The sequence below is a fragment of the Brassica rapa genome, chromosome A05 (genome assembly GCF_000309985.2).
Source record: "Brassica rapa cultivar Chiifu-401-42 chromosome A05, CAAS_Brap_v3.01, whole genome shotgun sequence".
Taxonomy (NCBI): Eukaryota; Viridiplantae; Streptophyta; class Magnoliopsida; order Brassicales; family Brassicaceae; genus Brassica; species Brassica rapa.
Window position 1 is genome coordinate 5889363 of NC_024799.2, and position 21734 is coordinate 5911096.

Genomic DNA, 21734 nt, shown 5'->3' on the forward strand with positions numbered 1-21734 from the left:
TCGACACTTATTTGTAATCCTTTTAAAAAAAAAAATTGTCTAACGCTCACAGGAACGCATCATCACGCATTCTACTCAAAAGAAATGTAAAGTTAATAAGCCATGATTGCTTCCTCATATCTGAGTTAGTATATGCAGAACTCCTGATACCATAATTCACGAATTTCCTATTCACGAATTTCCTACTGCCGCTAAAACTTAAATTTAATTTAGTATTCCAATCTAGTTTTGTCCGAAAGTCAGACCGGTATCCATATTAAACGTACTTCTATAATAATAAACTGACTTCTATAAATATTCAAACCTGAATTTACATTGAAAAGAATCTGAAATGTATTATTGGTTCATAATTGTTAAGAGACTGGACTCAAGATTGATAGATAGGGGGTCACATGAACATGTTAGAAGATTCCAAACACTCACGGGCGCGACGAAGCGAAACATTGTGGCAAAGATTCTGCTTTGAGTATTTGACTAAACAAAATTTGTGACTAGATCATATATTTGTTTTGTAGTTGATCCTATTCTATACATACAGATCTTAACTCTGAAAAAAACGCATAGAAAGTGTACTTTTATACTAGTTTTATAACATGACAATATTTTATATTTGGTAAACTCTTTCAGTCATTACAGTTTTGTTAACATTATTTGGAATGTATATTATTTCACATATATACTTTAATTTTAGTTACAGTGTCATTCAAAGCGAATGATAACGGAAAATTATCAAATATAGACATTACTCTAACGCTTTTTATGAACTCTTCCCATGAACCTATATTATTCACGTTTATCATTTTCCTGGTGTGTCTGATATTCCACAGCTTCTAGCTCGAATGCTCTAGAATGATTTTGAAATACTTGCAGGATTATCTATGTTTTGGTAAAGTGAATTTGCAGTGTAAGTATATATGAAGCGTGGCTTTAGGCTTGTTGCGCATTTAATGCATGTCGTTTGGTTCCATGACATCACGGATTCTTGTATACGAATAATACCTCTCAAGTCAAACTTGAGGACATTATATTATACGCCTCAACAGTGTCTAACTCAAGCTGAGTCAAGCTCCAACCCATCTGGACTACTAGCTCATTAATTTTACTACAAGCTGAATATCTGAACTCTAGACTAGCCCATTAATTTTGGCCCAAAAAGAGCTTTGTTCTGGACCTAGCGAAATTACCAAAACCTGGTTCAACCGGTCGAACCAAATCAGCCCACAAAATCACGAACCGATAGGTTTTTTTTAGTAAAACAAATGCAAACGAAGTGACGAGTCATTTCCAGATAGTTGACTTTCTCATAGATCTTCCAGCAGACGAGGTGTTCGACGAAATTCCTCTGAGAGCTCCCTAGAACTTGCTGATAATTCCTACCATGAAACTTAGGCGAATCCTCGGTTCTGTTTCTAGACTCGCTACAGAAAAGCTCTCTTCCTCTTCCCGTTGCCCATCTAGACAGATTTTCACCGCTTCGCAACGAAATGCCGGAGGCGACCACTCAGAAGCTTTACCTGGGAAGCACATCGAATGGGCTTCGCTTGGTTCAGTCAGAAACTCGAGGTTCGCTTCTGGGTTCTCACCGTTGAAGCCGAAACCGTTGGATTCGATCATGGATTTGGATAGAGCCAAGACTAAATCTCCGGAGGAGCTCACTTCGATCTGGGACGATGTAATTCAACCCTCTGTGCTCTAAAGATTCAATCTTTAATGTGTTGTGTCTTTCAGATTTGCTGATGGTTTCATTTGGCAGTATCACTTGGGACGAGGGCATATTGGGATTACTATGAAAGCCCAGCTTTATCGTTTGTTGGAGCAACGAGCAGCTGAGTGGTAAAGACATCATCATCAGCTTTGTTCTTGTTCAAAATGAATCTTAGTTTTTGTGTGTGTTTTGGTCTTGCATTGATCTTCTTCTGTTTTGATGTTGCAATTGCAGCCGATACTTTGTGATTCCGTTGTGGAGAGGAAATGGTTATATTACAATGTTTGCTCAAGGTTTGATCTATCTTTTATCTCGGAGTTAAGTGATATTATCAATGGTTGAGATGGTTAGTGAATAGTGATACTAGCACTGGTTGAGATGGTTAGTGATATTAGCATTGGTTGAAATGGTTAGTGATGTTAGCATTGGTCGAAATGGTTAATGATATTAGCAACGGTCCAAGATGTTTTTACTCAAAAGACATTCTGTTACGTATGTCTGATTAGTAAGGACGAACGTTAGGAGACTATGAAATCTCAAGAACAGTTTATTTGCCCCGTATGGTGGCATGTAACGCTGAATCTTTGCTAGATGTAGCATTTGATCTTTGAACTTTAACTACAATTTTTGTGGAGCATATTAGAGCTCCCCTGGGTTTATGATCTTATCATTAAACATCAATCTTGTGTTGTGGCAGTTGAAGCTCCTCACATGATTTTCACTGGTCTCGAAGACTACAAAGCGAGAGGAACTGAAGCTGCTCCTTACTTGACAAGCACCTTCTACACTGAGCTTTCAGAGACGAAAGACTTGGTGTTCATCCGTGGTGATGTTGTGTTCACAAGCAAACTCACAGACGAGGAGGCGAAATGGCTCATGGAGACAGCTCAGTCGTTTTACTTGAACGACACTCGGTACAAGTTGCTCGAGCGGTTCAATAAACATACTCATGACTTTGAGTTCAAGGATGTGTTGCAAGCTCTGGATATGCCTGTTCTGTGATTTGATTAATCAGGACTAAAACTTCTCTGAGTTTTTGAGTTCTTGAGGTACATTTGGTATGAGAATTGTTTTGGGAATATCGGATTCGAGAGACTTTGCTCCTAAATAAACGATTTTTGAAGTGAACAATACGGAAATGTGATGCTTCTTGTGTGGTGTATTGTTCAGTTCAGTGTTATTCGATATATAATTTAAAAAAAAAATATTTTAAATTCCACTAGTTTATGGATTCTAGGAGATTTGCAGTAATTTTGAAGTGTTTTTAACTTACCGAGTTTTTAGTCAAAAGTACAAAAAGTCCAAATAACATAATGTCGATGAGATCCTAAAATGTTTTAATTAAAATTATAATTTCCCTCATCTTTAAAATGGATACCTTCAAATACTATACTACTGAATAGTGCAGGGATAAATTGGTTTTTGTTTTCCAAATAGGTGGCGGTTCTTAAGTTTCACATAAACTAAAACGACATCGTTTTATAGGAATGTTCCAACATAACCTAAGCTCTTCTTCTGCGCGGCTCTTCATCTTCAAGCTTAACGATTAACTCAGAGAAACTCTCATCTCTCTACACTCTTCCAAAAACACAACCATGTACGTTCTTCTCTTCTTCATAGCTTTCCCGCCTCCTAGTTCCTTTTACATCTACTACAGAGACGAGATCTCATGCTTATATCTTCTATTCTCCTCGTATCAAACTAAGTGTATGTATATACTCATCTCCTTCACTTTTCTCCCTCTCAGCTCTCTCCTCAACCACTCGCAATGTCAGAGCACCAGTCCGAACAATTCCAGCAAATCGAGAAGCTCTACGAGTTCAGCGAGCGCCTCAATGCCTCCAAGGACAAGTCTCAGGTTCCCCATCCCTCAATTTTCCTATCTAGCGCCTCAATACATGCCTGCTAAGAAGACTGCAGAGGAAATGAACTTCACATACGTGGAGTGTTTGTTGTACGCGTTCCATCACCTTGCCCGCAAGGTCGCCAACAATTGTATTTGTGATTTAATTACGTTCTCTTTTCTTCTCTCTTGTTTACTTATTTGAATACGTTGATATATACAGGTTCCAAATGCAACAAACAGCTTGTGTGGGTATAAGATTGTGACCGGCCAGCCATCAGACAGACTGGGAGAAGACTTCTCGGAGTTGAACAAGGACTTCACTGAAAGGTATAGCGTGACATCTAGATTTGTGCGACTTGAAAGTTCTGTATACTGTCGTTGAAAATTTGGTGTACAAGATGGTGTGTGATATCATAAAGTTTTTTGTCTTTTGGTGCAGATTGACCACCGTTGAGATCTAACCAAGACAACAGTGAAGAAACTTACTCAGGGAATGTCTGAGCACAACAAAGCCATGTCGGCTGCTAAGACAGATGAAGAGAAGGCAAACGTTGTGAGTACATTAACGTGTAACTTCTTTCTGTTTTTTTTTTCCTGGTGGTGTTTGGTTTTAGTGCTAATGTATTGCACCTTTGTTATGTTTTCTTCTTCCAGAAAACAAAGAAGCAGAATACTACAACTGGACTTAGGACATGTAATAACATATTGGCAATGACAAAGGTGAACGTCCCAACATCTTAGCCTTTTTTTTTCCCCTTTTTCTTATAGTTTTGATGATATGAAGTATGAAGTAACTTTTGGAGCAAATTTGATATGAAACAGCCATTGCATGCAAAAGTGCCTTCATTTATCGGAGATACTAATATGAACCTTTCTTGGAAAGAAGCCACAAAGCCGTTAGCCTCAGCAGCAACAACAACAACAATCGGGTTTGTTGCAAAGATTACTCAACCAGCAATCTTTCTGTTATCTTATATCTGTTTGTAATGTGTGCTGCCTTTGCTGTAATATTTGTACAGAGGAAAACGGCCTGCTAATAGCAACAATGGAAGTGATAACAGTGGCGCAGCAAAGAAGAGACGTGGTTCTAATGGTATGCCAAACCAACTTGTGAACAAGGCTTTTGAGGGAATATCATCATACGGTGGTGGTAGAGGTGGAAACCCAAGTCAGGGAAGACGCGGAGGTGGTGGTCGAAGAGGACGAGGTAGAGGAAGAGGTCACTGGTGATTAGTAAGCTCCCATGAGATGATTCCATGACTATGTTTCTCTTTTTTTTTGTATTTTCTGTGTCAGTAGGAGTGTTTTGGTTTAGGGAGAAAGTCTATGTGTCTTTCTTTATTCGCGATGGAGAATACAGAATTAGAATTTCTTTTATTTTTCTCATCAAATCAAAACAAAAGTTCAAGCGTTAATGACCTAACTTGTTTTACTCATGGCTGCCAGCATGTCTTCTGCATCCAAAGATTACTTACATGGCACGTTTGTTTGATCTTCTTCGAACTCAGTTAAATAAATCCACAATTTCATAGGAAAAAGATGATCTTGTGAATTTACATAGGCTGAGATTGGATTCCATGATCAGCTGCAAATTCATGTACCTCGCAGGCTCTTTGTTCTCGGTCTACATTTCTCCTATCATTAGTAGGTTACCTTCTTAGGTATGAAGCTATACAAAGTCTTCTTGCTTCTGCGTTGCATATTCTCATCAAAGTCGTCTTGTTGGTCAAACGCTAGCTTTCGCATTGTCTGGGAGAAAATGTCACGGTCTCGTACTAAAGTGGAGTTAGATGGCACTATTATATCAAAAATTTACTGTTTACCCAAACATCTACCATAGAGTTGTATGTTAATTTTCTCTATTTGTAACTGATATTTATCATTATGTCACATGGTCCCATGCAAGCACTCTGATCCGGAAATGATAACTAAATTTATGCTAATCAGCCAACCAGGATCAATACTATATAGTCAATGCAACTATTAATGTGATTATTACAATTATATTTAGTATCTTTAGTGCAGATCGTTGTCACTAGCTGCATAGGTTTCAGAAGATTTGACTATATTTAATAAGATAAGGTGACCATCATCACACATTTCTACGTCGAGTATGTAAATGATATTGATGAATAAAGCATATATTTATATAATTAAAGCCCAAACACTGTTTAACAACAGACATAACTGAATAACTAGAGATTGACCCGCACGCCCGTGCGGGTGTTAATTTTTACGGTTTTATAAATTATTTGTTATTTTATCATTAGTGTTATATATTTAAGATGTGTCGTCGTATAACTAATTGTATTCAAAATATTTGGATTGAATCGGGTAATAAGATTATTTTTGGTACAAATATACACTCTTTTCAGATACATTGGTTAATTAAATATTTTTATATTTCTACACATCAAAATCAAAATCATTCAGACCCGAGAGGATCCAACTCAAGCATCATACATAAATTTATAATATCCAAGTGGCGCCTAATTTAAAAATCCAAAAAAATTAATCCCGAAAGAAACAACTTGTACCTCAATGAGTATCCGAATGTCCATACTTAACTGATTTTGCAAATAGATTAAAAAGGAAACTCTTTCTATATATTTGGCAAAAATAAGAAAAATAGAAAGAATTTTTTATTTAATAAAATAGTTATATGAAGTGAAACATTAAGTGATAATAAATGTAATACTTTTTAATTATTTTGATTTAAATTATTATCTTGTTCATATAAACTATGCCTTTGAATTATGTGTTTTGCTATGTAATTTTTCACCAATTGGAACTAAGACAAAAGAAAGTTTTAGTAAAACATATTAAACCAAACTATTAACCATATGCAAAACTCGGTTATCTTACATTTTTATTTTTTTTATAATTGCACAAAGTTAATATTGATTAACTAATAAATAAAAATCTACATTATTACTTTTACGGTAAATATAATTAATGATGTGATATATTGTTAAAGTAATATAATTAATGAAATTACTAAAATAAAACTATACTTATATTTTTATACATTAATATTTGTTTTTCATAATTAGTGTTTTATATTTTATATATGTCGTAATATAACTAATTGTATTCAAAAGATCCGGATCGAATCAGATAATATGGTTATTTTTGGTACAAATATCCAAACCGTTTCAAATACATTGGTTATTTAGATATTTTAGGGTCATATACATCAGAACCAAACTCATCCAGACTCAAAAGGATTCAACTCAAAACCTACACATAAATTTATAATATTCAAGGAGTGAGTAATTTTAAAACAAAATAAAACGATACCCGAAAGGAACGACTCGTACCTAAGTGGATATTTAGTGTTCATGCCTAACTGATTTTATAAACTAATATAAATGATATTTTTTATGTGTTTTGCTAAATTAAGTGAAACTGAAAGAGTTTTTTTATTTAGTAAGCAATTATATTGAGTGAAAAATTAAGTGACAATGAATGTAATTCATTTTTATTATTTTGATTTAAGTTATGATTTTATTCACTAAACATGTTTTTGAATTATGTTTTTGGCTACGTAATTTTCCACTGATTGAAAAAAAAATGTTATAGTAAAACAAATTAAAACAAACGCTTAACCTTATGCAAAACTCAGTTATTTTACTTTTTTGATTTTATAATTGACACAAAACTAATATTGATTAACTACTAAATAAAATCTACACTATTATTATTATGGTAATATAATTAATGATGTGAAATATTGTTAAGACAATATAATTAATATGAGTGAAATATGGAAATACAATTAATGTAGTACTGCTATCTTCGTTTCCAAACAATTTTCAGTTATAGTACTATTCATGTTTCCAAACATTACTAAAGTGTACTTCAGTTTTAATAATATAGATAAAACGATACCCGAAAGGAACGACTCGTACCTAAGTGGATATTTAGTGTTCATGCCTAACTGATTTTATAAACTAATATAAATGATATTTTTTATGTGTTTTGCTAAATTAAGTGAAACTGAAAGAGTTTTTTTTATTTAGTAAGCAATTATATTGAGTGAAAAATTAAGTGACAATGAATGTAATTCATTTTTATTATTTTGATTTAAGTTATGATTTTATTCACTAAACATGTTTTTGAATTATGTTTTTGGCTACGTAATTTTCCACTGATTGAAAAAAAAAATGTTATAGTAAAACAAATTAAAACAAACGCTTAACCTTATGCAAAACTCAGTTATTTTACTTTTTTGATTTTATAATTGACACAAAACTTATATTGATTAACTACTAAATAAAATCTAACTATTATTATTATGGTAATATAATTAATGATGTGAAATATTGTTAAGACAATATAATTAATATGAGTGAAATATGGAAATACAATTAATGTAGTACTGCTATCTTCGTTTCTAAACAATTTTCAGTTATAATACTATTCATGTTTCCAAACATTACTAAAGTGTACTTCAGTTTTAATAATATAGATAATCAAAACTGAAACGTGTCTGTGAAGAGAATGAAGAAAATTCTAAACATACCACCATTTCTTGTTGGCTTTGACATTGTTATAGTTATCCATCTGAGATAGTAGTACAGAGTTTGTATAACGAATGGAAGAACGAGCTATACATAACTTCACGACCTTTGACCAAAAAAAAAAAAAAAAAAAAAAAAACTTCACGACCTAAATCAAAATTGGGTCTTTCACTTGATCGAAATTCAAGTACTATGACTCAAAGCTGCGCATGTTGAGTTATATCATTTGTAAATTTCCATATCATTCATATATATTACAACTAACAAAAAGGAAAACTATATAGATTAACATATATAATTAAGACCATCAACTATACTATACTTTCTAAGACCTTGTCCCCAGTGCTAGCCATGGGCTCAGCCATTCTACGACACACAGGACAAGTTACGTGAGTTTCGAGCCACCTACCAATACAGTCCTCATCAAACATGTGCTTACAATTTGGTAAAACCTTAATAACGACATTCTTAGGGATTAACCTTAAGCAAACCGGACATTCTATCTCTTGATTGTTGCTCTCGGTATCATTATTGTCCGGTTTGTAAGAAAAGGTCAGAAAGGCGGCAATCACAGAAGCGCTAAGCCCTTGGCACGGTGTTTCTCTTCTGTGGTGGTGGTCGTCTTCTGTTTCCGGTAATGCATCCACAAACCTACGGCGTTTGAGAAAACACATGCATAAAAAGATGAAGATAACGGAGATAATTAAGGGAGACGTTACGGCGGCAAACCAAAGGATGATTGAGTTTAACGAAGGGTCGTTGAAACCCATCTCTTTGATCTATACAAAAATGGTTCTCAAAGATTAGTAATACAAATCAAATGACATTTACATGTAACCCTTTTTATGTATAGATCACTGAGAATTGACAACCTCTTAGAATATATTTGGAGCGTTGAAATAAGACTAATGAACTTGAAAACATTATCATATAATCATTTGAATAAAATAACAGGGTGGATTTGAATCGGTTAACCAATAGAATTAGTTCAAGACTTTAATTGCTGCTTGTGGGGTAGGAAAAAAACTAGATGGATAAAGATACGTACGACCCGCACCCGCCCCGCAAATTTTAAAATCGGTTGACCCGAATCCGTCTTACGGCAGGTCAAAGGAGATGATGCATCATAAAGAGTTTTTCTTTGTTTGGTTTTTATGCCAGGTGTTCTACCATAGAGATGTATGTAAGTTCTCTCTATTTGTAACTGATATTATCAATTATGTCACATGGTCCATACATGAACTCTGATCCGAAAACAATAATTAAATTTTAACTATGTTTCCCTCTTTTCAGTTGTTTTTGATTACGTAAACATCGGATAATGCATCATATATGCATATTCTTACTTCATCTGTAAAACAACGATATATTAACTTCTACTACTTTAGATTCATAAGGAGTACTATGATTTTGTATTGACTTTAAAATGATCAACTCCCCGCGGGGATAATCTTTTATGCTAATCAGCCAACTAGGATCATTAATATAGCTGCATAGATTTAAGAAGATTTGACTATATGCAATAAGATAAGTATATGGTAACCATCATCACACTTTTCTACATAGAGTATGTATAAGATATTGATGAATAAAGCATATATTTATATAATTTAAGCCCAAGCACTGTTTAATAACATAATTAACTGAATGCTAATCAAAACTGAAACGTGACCAAATGTAAGTCTCTGAAGAAAATGAAGAAGATTCTAAACTTACAACCATTTTTTGTTGGCTTATGAGATAGTAGTATCTATTATATAACGAACGTAGAACGAGCTATATTTAACTTCACGATCAAAATCAAAAGTGACTCTTTCACTTGATCGAGCATTTAAAATTCAAGTAGTATGACTCAAAGCTGGGCATGTTGAGTTATATCATTATTTGTATATCCATATGACCATATCAATCAGGAATATTAGAGTTAGCACAAAGTAAAACATATATAAAAAAGGTAAAACCATGTAATTAACATCAACTATACTGTGTTTCTTTCTGGCAATAGACAGCTTGTCAAAAAGAAAACAATCAGCTTGTCCGCATAATATTTTCAATTTTGTACACAAGTCAGCTTCATTTTAATGATAATTCACATATTTATCCCAAAAAAAAAACTATACTATACTTTCTAAAACCTTGTCCCCAGTGCTAGCCATCGGCTCAGCCATTCTTCGACACACAGGACAAGTTACGTGCGATTCAAGCCACCTACCAATACATTCCTCATCAAACATGTGCTTACAATTTGGTAAAACCTTAATTACGACATTCTTGGGGATTAGCCCTAAGCAGACCGGACATTCTATCTCCTGATTGTTGCTTTCGGGATCGTTATTGTCAGGTTTGTAAGAAAAGGTCGGAAAGGCAGCAATCACGGAAGCGCTAAGCCCTTGGCCCGGAGGCTCTCGTCTGCGGTGGTGATGGTCGTCTTCCGTTTCCGGTAACACATCCACCAACCTACGGCGTTTGAGCAAACACATAAATAGAAAGATGAAGATAACGGAGATAGTCAAGAGAGACGTTACGGCGGCGAACCAAAGGATGATTGAGTTTAACGAAGGGTCGTTGAAACCCATCTCTTTGATTTATACAAAAATGGTCCTCAAAGTTTAGTAATGATACAAATCAAATGACATATACATGTACCCGTCTTATGTATTGATCATTGAGAATTGACATTCTCTTAGAATATAATTGGATAAAGCGTTGAAATACGATCACGACTAATGAACTTGATAACATTATCAGTTTAATAAAAGAACATGGTTTATTTGAATCAGTACACCACAAATAGGATTAGTTTAAGACTTTAACTTGCTGCTTGTGGGGATCAGTTTGTACATAAAATAAGAACTTATACGTAGAAGGTGTAGAGAAAAAGCTAAATGGATAAGGGATACATACGAAGTCATAGTTGATGTGATTAGCTATTTGTATGTTTGAAAAGACAAAGATTAAAGAAATCAATAATCGCTACCAATATATTAGAGGGACGGGCCCAATATTAATTATACGACTTTACTTGAGGTTAATAACTGTACATTGCACGGGATGAATATTATATATAAATTATTTTAAGTATTATATATTTTTATATATTATAAAATAATAAATATATATTGAATAATTAAAAATTTAGTAACTATTACATATATAATTAAATTGGTACAAATACTTAAATAAATTTTATTAGTCCAGCCAAATATTTGTTTTTTATTTTATATGGCATAAAATTAAGTTTAAATGATATTAACATAGATATATAGTACATTTTTAATATTGACATCTGTTAAAAAATATTTTATACTCATATTATTTTTGATCATTGTATTTATTTATAAAAAAATTAAATCAATGATAACAATAAAAAATTTGTTGGATGTTTAATAGTTTTAGTAATTTATAATTTTAAGAACATTCAATACAAAATTTAAAATCTAAATATTAAGTTGTCAATAATTGTTCAAAATGTTTATCAAAAAAATTCAAAGCAAATTCGAAATTAAAATACTTATGTATTTTATATGGTATATAATTTATTTTTAAAAACTATTAATATACATATATATATAATATTTGTTAAATGAGACTTCTTACTTATGTAATTTCGGAATCATTTGTATCTTGTTATACCATAAATTTTAAACCATGGATCACAAAAATTTCTATGTGAGATTTTTAGCAACTTAAGTCATTTATATTCGTTTTTAAAAATTCAAAATATAAAATATACAAAAAAATCTAAAATTTTATTATATAGTTAATGTGGTTGTTTAATTTATTTTAATAAGTTAAAATTAAAAAAAAAATGATAGAGAATAGACTAATTTTTATCAAATCTTTATTATTCAAAATCATTAATTGTCATATATATACTTTAGCCACATTAGGTAATTCCGTGATTTTTATTTAAGGAAACAATGAAGAACGGTTATGATTAATTTATGGTTAGTTTAATAAAAAACTTATTATATATTTATATGGACCAACATATTTTTCTAAGAATTTTAAGAATGATTGTGGTGATGACATGTGGCTACAAAAATATGTTGTAATGTTTCTCTTTTAATATATAGAGAATATTAATACTAACATACAAATCTATCCTATGGGACATTTCTTTTTGGCCAATTTGTTCTTTTAGAGCATGATTAACCGGAGTTTTTAAGTTGGGGTTCTTAACTCATAGTTTGACACTTTGTTTCTTTTTTTTTTTTTTATACTTTTCGGTTAAGAATCGGCTCTTATATCTCTTATTTAATAAACAGTTTTTACCTTTTTTTTAGTTAAAAGCTAGAAAAACGGTTCTTTACCGAAACTAAAAATCTCACCCTAAAAACTCGGGTTAATCATTGTCTTAATCTCATAGTCTGGAGTTTCTGCCTCACCAAGGTTTTAAGAAATGTTCTCATGATAAAAACTTGATAAAGTAAAAAAGGTAGACTTCACAGAGAATTTCTCTTGACATATATGGAAAGATACAAACAAAATAAATTTCCTATAATTTATAACACCACAATAGCATGTTTGTTTTTTAATTATTCCTCTGAACAGATTGTTTAGTGTTTACAAATTAGGGTTAAAGAATATCAAACATCTACAACTATATCCAAACAGGCTGGGTCAGGTTTTGTGGAAAAGCTCGTATTAACAACCCAATATAGTATATGTACAAATAACCCAAACCCAAACTACAAATGTGTAGAAAACCAACCCATACATTGTCTAATTATCTTTATTCAGAAATAGAACAACATTTTGATCAGAATCAGGTACAAACCACATACGTGGTGGATGAGCTGCTCCTCAGTATCTACATTACTTTTCCTTAATTATTGGGACATTTCATAATTATCTTTTAAAAAGATTCATTAATTAAATTTGTTTCCTGTCTGTAGAAGATATATCAAAATTTGGTAGGTGCAATCAATTGATTTTGGAAACTTCGGACCCCTCAGGGGAAGTCAAATGAGTCTGCTATAAGCCTATAACCACTGCTTTTCTTGTCAATCATTTTGCTGGTGATCAGACCAACCACTTAGAAACAACATTTGATACCAAATACTATTATGCAAATTACATATACATAAAACAGCTTAACCAGTGACAAAATATAAGTACGAATACGTGATTTAATCATTTGTATATAATGCAATTCTCATAACTAATCCATTGACTCCTAACCATATTAGTTTTCAAAAGTCACGTTTGATGCCTAGTAATTTATACGCCATCACATCACCGCTTTCAACTTATAAATGTATACACTAGTCATCAAAGAACTTACGACATCTTTAGCAAAAATGAAAACAAACCGTGGTGATCACAAACTCTTCGTGACAATATATGGTTTTTGGCTTTTGGTAACTTTAAATAGACGGTAAGACAACGTGATAGAAAAAGATCCCACCTGACAAATCTTGATTCCTAGTAGTCGTTGGTGTGACACTGTGACATTTTAATTAGATTAACCACTGATTATGATTTGTTTATTTTTTTGGCTTACAAATACTAAAATAAAATGTGATTCCAGCCTCATAATAATATTCTCCTCCACAAGTCACGACGCCGTAATGATTTTCCCTTTTTTATAAGTACACCTTTACTTCTTCCTTACTACAGGCCCCGAGAAAAATAAAACCATCCTTTAATCATTAAATCACAATATCTCTGTTCTGTTTTTTGCTTGTTCTATCTGCTTCAATATCTTCACGAGCTTCTATAGGTATGTCGACGTTACCTACTTACCTTCTAGTATCTATCTTTAGCTCTCCTTAGTTGAAAAAGTGGAATGTTCCTTCTGGTTTCAATGGTTGTAGATTGGATCTGGAAACTAGTCAAGTTTGTGGATTTAAATTAGAGAATTCTTCAGTTTTTGTTGCTTTTCTTACTCATTTATAGTGTTGGGTTTGGTAAAGTTCGAACCTTTATTTCCTCTAATAGCATTTGGATTGTTTTCACCCTTTTCTCCAGCTGAATCTAATTTTTTTTGTTGGGTACTTGATTAGTTGATTTTCGGCTGTATATGAGTGAGTAGTGACTACAAGAACCCAGTCCAGTATTTGCAGTAAAGATTCAATTTTTGTGTATGCACACAAGAGTTTTCTCTTGAGTAGTAGATTCTTAGAGAGGCAGATGCAAGATGCAATTTTTGTATAGCCGTTTTAAAGCAGAATCTTATGCTCAGCATTTTGTATACAGACAAGGTGTTTTGGTGACAAGAGTCTGAGATGGGTTCTGGAAACTTTTTTAAGGCAATAATTGGATCAAAGAAAGGGAAACAAACAAAGGTATGTTTCACATTTGGTGTGATCATCAATGCAGATGAAGTTCTGTTTTATAATAATGTTTCACTTGGCCTTCCTTTGTGACAGGGACTTTCTACTGCTGTGAAATCAAAAGCTTCCAAGAAGAAGGGTACTCATGCTTCATCACTAGTTATCCGTAGCGAGGATTGGGCTGCAACTAGAATCCAGTCTGCGTTTAGAGCCTATAAGGTGCATTTAGTTTGCCTTTATTTTTTTCTTTCTTATAGTAAATCAACTGCTTACTTATGTTATCTTTCTCACAGGCTAGAAAAATGTTAAGGCGTCTAAAAGGGATTGCAAGAGCAAAGGAGTTGACTGAAAAGCATCCAGTGAAGAAGCAAGCGGCGGTTACATTGAAGTATCTTCACTCGTGGAGTAAGATACAGTCGCAGATAAAGGCTCGCCGAGTTGGCATGGTCATGGAAAGTCGACTGATGCATAAAAGATTAGAGAATCAGCAGAAGCTTGAGGCTAAGCTTCACGATGTTGAGGTAATAATAAGACTCTGTCATTGTTCCCCAAACGCAAAAATAATCACAGCATTGAGCTCTCTCTTGAGAAGTCTAAAGCTCAGGCTGAGTTTGGTACAATTGCAGGTTGAATGGAATGGTGGGGCAGAGACAAAAGATGAGATCTTAGGGAGGATACATCAAAGGGAAGAAGCAACGATCAAGAGGGAAAGAGCCTTGGCTTATGCCTTCTCTCATCAGGTATAAACCTTTTATTTCCTTGTTTGCGGCTTTCTATATGAAGAAATAAAAGTTTTAATTATGTTCTCTGAGCAGTGGAAAGCAGAGGGTAAGACTCAGTGGCTAGGGGGTTATGAGCTGGGGAATACTAATTGGGGTTGGAGCTGGAAAGAGCGTTGGATTGCTGTTCGTCCTTGGGAAGTTAGATACTCTTTGACTCCTAAGAAACCAAAGAGTTTAAAGACAGTTTGTTGCAAGAGTGAAACTAAGTCAAACTCACCGGCAAAGAGAGTATCATCAGTCTCAGCCAAAGCTCCGTCTTCTGGAGCCGCCGTGAAACCACGGAGATTGTCATTTCCAGGCGCCTGAAGTTAAGTTAAAAGTCTGTATGCATGTAAGAGTATATGAATATACAAAACGTACAAGATTGCAAGATTTGAAGTTGGTATATTTATTTTGGTCTGTGTTCTGTTCTGTCTCTGCTGTTATGTGATGTAAATACATGTAATTTGATATGTAGGCCATGACGGTGATTCTTGGTTTGTGTTTATTAATACATGCAATAGTTTGTCTCCATAGGAAGGAAAATCTAAAGCTTAAGAAAAAAAACTCAAATCCGATCAGATTTGTAAAAAAAAGTTTGAATGGATAATATTGTATTATCCGAACTCAATCCGTAACAGAATGAATATCTGAAAATTCGAAAACAGCATCTGAATAAATACATAAAAACGAAACCAATATTCGAAATAAATATTCAAAACTTCCATATATTTTTTGTATTTTTATCAATTAATAATGACTAATTGTAAATTTCAAAAAAATTAATTACGTTTTCTGAATTTTTATTGGTTTAAAATTATAAGAAATAGATAATCAAGAAAATTATGCATTTAATATTGAAATTTAATATGTTTTATTAATTTGTATAAAAAAAGCTAAAATATTTATCATTTTGAAACGGAAGGAATATGATTCATGTATTATCTGAATTCTAGGTTAAAATTCTATTAGAATATTAAGAGGGGCTTATTGGACCTGTGATTTGAGAGAATTCCAGAATTTTTCTAAATCCCTCTTTATTGAATGTAGTATTTCCAAAACCCATTTTAAATCCAAGCTTATTGTATTAGGCATTTATTCAAGTTCTATTAAATCCACTCTTATTGGAAAATTAGGATTTCATCCATAAAATAAATGAAGAATAATTCTGAATTATCTGAGAAATAGTTTATAGCTGAAATCTCAGCAAAGACAAATACCATCTAACGAGATGGTATTTTGAAAAGTGAAAAAAAATTATTTTCTTTTCTATATTTGAAGCCAAATAATGATCGTGGAGAAGAACCTCCGATACTGACCAATAGTTATTCGGACTCGTGCATTTGGAGGTTGCATATTCTGTTTCCAGTGATTAATTAGGCTCAATTGAATTGTAATCACAGGTTTTGTTTTTTGTTAACAATTGTAAATAAATTTAGTGTTATTAACCGAATCCTCGACTTCAATCGTATATAAAATCTAAATTGGTCTACATGTTGAATCCCAAAATTCAAAATCCAAGAAAAACTATTCTGAATCCAAATAGGTACCGAACCTCTGGTTTAGTTTACAATCATCTATGAAATTAACATTCAGACCGGACCGGACCGGACAGGACAAACTTGAGAGAATTGATCAGACCGTAGCTACTTGTTGGGTAGGGCAACAAGCTTTGTATGTCATTGGCCAAAAAAAAAAAAAATCTGTTTGCTCTGTCTCTATCCACATAAGCTCTTCTCGACAAGTGTGATTCTTTGCAATTTCATGGAGTCCGCAGCCGCGAAAAGTATCTCAACTGCATCATCCAGACTCCTCGCCTTGGCGCAGCAGCTTCGTCTATACAAGGCAGAAGAGAGCACCGGGAAACTGATCTCCCACGTTGGGTTTCACAAACCTATCTCTCCGGCGAAGAAAGCGGCTGTCTTGATCTGTCTCTTCGAAGGAGACGACGGCGATTTGCGTGTTATCCTCACTAAGAGGGCTTCCGGATTGTCTACTCACTCAGGTTTGTTACTTTGCCTTTTTTTAAAAAATTTGGACACTTTTGATTTAAAGGTCTCGTCTTTGGATGTGATACTGATAGTATGGATGATGGGTTGAATTTTTGATGTAGGAGAAGTTTCTTTGCCGGGTGGTAAAGCAGAGGAGGGTGATAAGGATGATGATGGTGTTACTGCCACCAGAGAGGCAGAGGAAGAGATTGGATTGCACCCTTCGCTTGTTGATGTTGTTGCTTTCCTCGAACCTTTTCTCTCTCAGGTATGGTCTGATATAGCTTTTGCGAGCACACAGAGTTATAGTTGATGGTTAGGCGAGTTTGCATTTTGAAGTGTAGTAGGAGACCATTGGTTCCATTGTTGGTTTAGGCTCTATGTCTGGTTTAGCTTTTTTGAAGTGAGAAAAACATTTTTCTTTCAAATCTGAGCAATACTTTGCTTATCTTTGCTTCATTTTCCAATGCAGCATCTGCTTAGAGTGACTCCTGTAGTGGGAATATTATGGGATAGAAAAGCATTCAATCCAACGCCAAATCCTGCTGAAGTGGAAGCTGTGTTTGATGCACCTCTTGAAATGTTTCTGAAGGTTAGTTTCGTTTCTTTTTCTATCAAGCATGCTTTATAGTTGCAAGTCTTTATGTATCGGTGGTTGAAAAATATCTTACACAGGATGAGAACCGGAGATCCGAGGAGATTGAGTGGAACGGGAAAAGGCATTTGCTTCACTTCTTTGATTACAATACAGAAGATAAGGATTATGTTATATGGGGTTTAACTGCTAGAATCTTGATAAGAGTTGCATCTGTGGTGTATCAACGACCACCCGCTTTCATTGAACGAATACCTGACTTTAAGTACCCCAGAATGGTAGGCGGACATATTTTTGCTTAGTCGTTTATTTATATAATCATTATAACAAAAAGACAATAAGCTTATAAATGATGTTCTTTACCAGTGAATGCAGAACAAGGCTACTAGTTTATATGGATAGCTGAAGGTGCTGAGTTCTTGCTTGGGACATATACATGAACCTTTCGGTGAGGAAGATCGTTGGAGATGTCTCTGTTTAGTCTTTTCCCAGGTCAGCATTGTATGACATATAATTGTAATGTTTCCTTCTGTCTGCACTTTGTTTCCAAGCCAGTCCTGCTGTATGTTCAATTGTGAGCAATGATGAATATCCATGTGATATTTGTACAAACAGTGGTTTGCTGAGGCTTGTGAAAAAAATAAACAATTTCCTTCCTTCTACTGTTGATTTTCTAACGTAGGAACTTGTCTTACATGTTGTTATCATCGTCAAGTTCATTTGAGTGTTATCTTACTTCAGTAAATCTGGTTGATAGCACTGTTGGTGTAAATTATATTCCTGGTTTCTGCTTGCGGTTGGATTTCATCATCATGCTCTTCTTCTTTTCCCAACTAAAACTACGTTTTAAGAATCGATCTATGGCTAGAGAAAATTATTTAAAAAGCTAAAAAAACACTTACTATTAAGTCAGTGTGGGGTCTTAGTCACTTAGTTTACTTTTAGTGGTGAAATATATTAGTTAACAAGATCTGATTTGCTGGATGCGTCTCACAACTGATAGTCACTGTTTCATTTTCATTGTAAAGTGATATATATATATATATTAGTCAACTTGTGGAAGCTCTTGTGAAATCATTACATTAGTTTCAATTCGTTTTTACCTTGCTTCTATTTCACATAATATGTGTGCCATACATTTTATGGGACTTTCTGATGTAAGGAAACTACCCACTATGAAATAAGGAATAATTATACACCATACCTGATGTCTAGTTCTTGTACTTCATACATAAGAGAAAGTTTTTGTCTGGTCCTGTGATCTTTTGCACCGTATAGCTGAACTTTAGTTAAAAGCAACTGTTCTGAATTTTTTATTAATGTAGCGCTTGCTTGTTTCCTTCCCTGCAGCACACTGCCTGCGTTATCAAGTTGGAAAATTATCAAGACAAATCTAAACCATTTGACATGAAGGCAAAGGTATGTTGAGGTGATGTTTGTAATTTACAGCTGTACAAAAATTAGGGGAATGATAAGTCAATTGCTATCGTAAACGTGATCTTTGAAAAATCTGGTACCAAAAGACAGCAAAGTCTCTTATTTTAATTAGCTGGAATTCAGAACATACACTACCTAAAAAGTCAATGGGGGCATTCCGAGAATCGAACTCGGGACCTCTCGCACCCAAAGCGAGAATCATACCACTAGACCAAATGCCCGATTGTTTATGAAGGCATTTGAAATACTTATGTTGTGTTTGAAGTTTTATTAACTTTGTAAACATAGGCTTAATCTTTGGTTTTGTTTCCTGCAGCTTGTTCTTGGAGAATGTGGGATCATACAGCTTTGCAGTCGTGAGTTGTGCCTGATATGATGTGGTTAGATATTTCAGTCATATGCCCTGAAAGCAAAGGTATGTTGCCATGATTGTTTGTAATATATACTGATGCTGAATGTCTAGGGAGTTGCCAACTGTTGAGTTGAATATAAGAGAAAAAGGCACTATGATACAAACAATTTGGTCAGTAGGATTTGTTTCTGAAGAATTTATGGGTAAATCTGTTGAGCTTTCGTAGCTCATAATAAGGATCTCTTAAATCACAAAATTTCATACTTTGGAGGGTTTTAGAACAAAATAATTTTAAAAAAGACCCTCCAAAAAAGTATGCATCCTAGGACTTTTCTGATATTATCTGGTTAGTTATCTTAATCATATGACCTGAAAGCGAAGGTATACTGCATTGATCGTTGTAATTTATTGATGGTGAAATCCTAGGAACTGGTCAACTGTTGAATTGAATATGATTTTTAAAAATTTGGCACCATACCAAACATGCACTGTTTAAAAAGTCAACAGGGGCATTCCGAGAATCGAACTCGGGACCTCTCGCACCCAAAGCGAGAATCATACCACTAGACCAAATGCCCGATTGTTTATGAATGCATTTGAAATACTGGTCTTTGAAATCTTAGTAACTTAAGGTGTTATTCTTGATTTTGTTTCCTGCAGCTCTTTCTTGGAAAATGTGGGAGCATACCGCTTTGCAGTCGTGAGTGCCTGATATTATATGATTAGATATCTCATTCACATATCCTGAATGTAAAGGTATGTTGCTGTGATTGTTTGTAATATACTGATGGTGAAAATCTAGGGAGTGGCCAACTGTTGAGTTTAATCTTAAAAAATCTGGCAGTAGAAGATAGGATTGTCGGTAACAAAACTTAATTATCATAACTAAACATAAACTGTTCAAAAAGTCAAGGGGGCATTCCGAGAATCGAACTCGGAACCTCTCGCACCCAAAGCGAGAATCATACCACTAGACCAAATGCCCTGTTGCTACTTCAACTCAATTAAGATTACTATAGGCATGCTGCTAATTCGATCATATCTTGGAAATGCCATTTTGATCTTTCAATTTGATTTATGTGAAAAAAAAATTTGTAGATGGTTGAATAGAATCATTTCTGGTTGTTTATTAGAATCTAAGCAAACGCATCTAATAGCAAAGGTACAATTTGGATCTTGTTTTCTTCATTTGATTAGTAAGAAAAAAAAATCAATCATTAGAATCTCTTAACCGCATAGATGTGGTATCATGCAACCTGATCTAATGACTGAAATTTGATTTCCCGCTGTCGAGGTTATAGCCTTTGCATTTGGATCAAAAACATTCAGATTTTTAGGATAATAATTGCTGACGTTAAATGCATACTGTCCAAGAACCATAGTTCTTACTTTGAGATTAAAACAATCAAAGTTCTCTTACTATTCTTCAATATTGAAAAGTTTCTTTATGGGGAATTCTGTATAATGAACTCGTCGATCCTTTGTTCAAAGAGAGCTGTGATCTCTGTTGACCTTTTCTTTTTGGTGCAGTGCAGCTAATTCTTGGAAGTCCTTCAGCATGTTGTGTACCAATCAACAAATCTGAATTTAACAAAAAGAAGACAGAATGAAAAAGGATCTGCTTCGGATATTGGAGATCAACAAATCTGGATCACACTAATTCAACTGATGCAAGAGCAAAGGTACATTCTAGATCTTGTTGACTTTAGAATTTTATAAATAGTGGAAGTCTTAACAATGCGTTGTGATCATTTGGCCTTACTTTAATTGAAGGAAAATGCATGTTGTTGCTTGAACGTGGTGTGTGCAAAGTCAAATATGAATACACTTTTCATCTTAACAATGCTGACCTTGCTTTTAATACAAAACATCAAAAAATCTTGGGGGGCATTCCGAGAATTGAAAAAAATATAGTTAAAAAATGCTATAGAAGAAAATATTATTAGTCAAAGTCAGTTTTAGTTCCCTTTGTTTTCCGTGATGAATATATTTCAGTATTAACAAGATGTCCCTAGATCTAATTAATCTGAGGGATCCTTTACACCACTGAGAGTCCAGAGAATGACCATTTTCATTGGAAAGTGAAATCTCTGATTCACAATGTTTAATGGTCACACTCTGCCAATATAATATATTGTGATATGTTACTCAGCTGGCCATTTTAATGTGACCTTGTTTTAATGTGAAACATTTTAATCAGTAGGATTTGCTTCTTAGAAATTTATGGGTGCATCATAGGACATTTA

The 21734-nt window shown here is 33.8% G+C and overlaps 6 protein-coding genes and 2 non-coding genes across 15 annotated transcripts in view; 4 read left to right on the forward strand and 4 right to left on the reverse strand.

Moving 5' to 3' along the window:
• LOC117134085 overlaps positions 1-21734 on the forward strand; it is a 905201-nt gene that overhangs the window by 330010 nt on the left and 553457 nt on the right. The window lies entirely within an intron of this gene.
• Positions 1136-4966, forward strand: LOC103867492 (ATP synthase mitochondrial F1 complex assembly factor 1). The gene is made up of 9 exons (XM_009145566.3): positions 1136-1672; positions 1754-1833; positions 1940-1998; positions 2403-3687; positions 3772-3878; positions 3991-4104; positions 4206-4271; positions 4374-4480; positions 4571-4966. Exons 1-4 carry the CDS (start codon positions 1379-1381, stop codon positions 2705-2707), a joined length of 738 nt encoding a protein of 245 aa, XP_009143814.2. The 5' UTR covers positions 1136-1378; the 3' UTR covers positions 2708-3687; positions 3772-3878; positions 3991-4104; positions 4206-4271; positions 4374-4480; positions 4571-4966.
• LOC103867493 (E3 ubiquitin-protein ligase ATL41-like) lies at positions 8061-9757 on the reverse strand. The gene has a single exon (XM_033291843.1). The coding sequence runs from the start codon at positions 8842-8844 to the stop codon at positions 8386-8388; it is 459 nt and encodes a 152-aa protein (XP_033147734.1). The 5' UTR covers positions 8845-9757; the 3' UTR covers positions 8061-8385.
• Positions 10024-11317, reverse strand: LOC103867494 (RING-H2 finger protein ATL40). The gene has a single exon (XM_009145568.3). The coding sequence runs from the start codon at positions 10648-10650 to the stop codon at positions 10189-10191; it is 462 nt and encodes a 153-aa protein (XP_009143816.1). The 5' UTR covers positions 10651-11317; the 3' UTR covers positions 10024-10188.
• On the forward strand, positions 13594-15647 carry LOC103867495 (protein IQ-DOMAIN 1). Of its 2 annotated transcripts, none has more exons than XM_009145570.2 (6): positions 13594-13799; positions 14276-14364; positions 14449-14571; positions 14646-14873; positions 14979-15092; positions 15168-15545. In XM_009145570.2, the coding sequence occupies exons 2-6, from the start codon at positions 14305-14307 to the stop codon at positions 15438-15440; spliced, it is 798 nt and encodes a 265-aa protein (XP_009143818.1). In that variant the 5' UTR covers positions 13594-13799; positions 14276-14304; the 3' UTR covers positions 15441-15545. The 2 variants fall into 2 exon arrangements, with proteins under 2 accessions (XP_009143818.1, XP_009143817.1); XM_009145569.3 differs by having other exon boundaries at positions 13612-13799; positions 14281-14364; positions 15168-15647.
• LOC103867497 (nudix hydrolase 22, chloroplastic) overlaps positions 16120-21734 on the forward strand; it is a 19075-nt gene continuing 13460 nt past the window's right edge. For 6 of the 7 annotated variants that reach the window (XM_018659360.2, XM_033291819.1, XM_033291817.1 and 3 more), the window contains exons 1-9: positions 16120-17118; positions 17227-17372; positions 17577-17696; positions 17780-17977; positions 18066-18191; positions 19050-19118; positions 19453-19551; positions 20149-20244; positions 21019-21170. In XM_018659360.2, the coding sequence (XP_018514876.1) occupies positions 16878-17118; positions 17227-17372; positions 17577-17696; positions 17780-17977; positions 18066-18068 (708 nt within the window). In that variant the 5' untranslated portion in view covers positions 16120-16877 and the 3' untranslated portion in view covers positions 18069-18191; positions 19050-19118; positions 19453-19551; positions 20149-20244; positions 21019-21170. Of the gene's footprint in view, positions 17119-17226; positions 17373-17576; positions 17697-17779; positions 17978-18065; positions 18192-19049; positions 19119-19452; positions 19552-20148; positions 20245-21018; positions 21171-21734 lie in introns of those variants that run through there. The other variant, XM_033291820.1, reaches the window with a different exon arrangement.
• On the reverse strand, positions 19286-19357 carry TRNAP-UGG. The gene has a single exon. It is a non-coding gene; the product is annotated as a tRNA-Pro (tRNA).
• Positions 19995-20066, reverse strand: TRNAP-UGG. Its single transcript has one exon. It is a non-coding gene; the product is annotated as a tRNA-Pro (tRNA).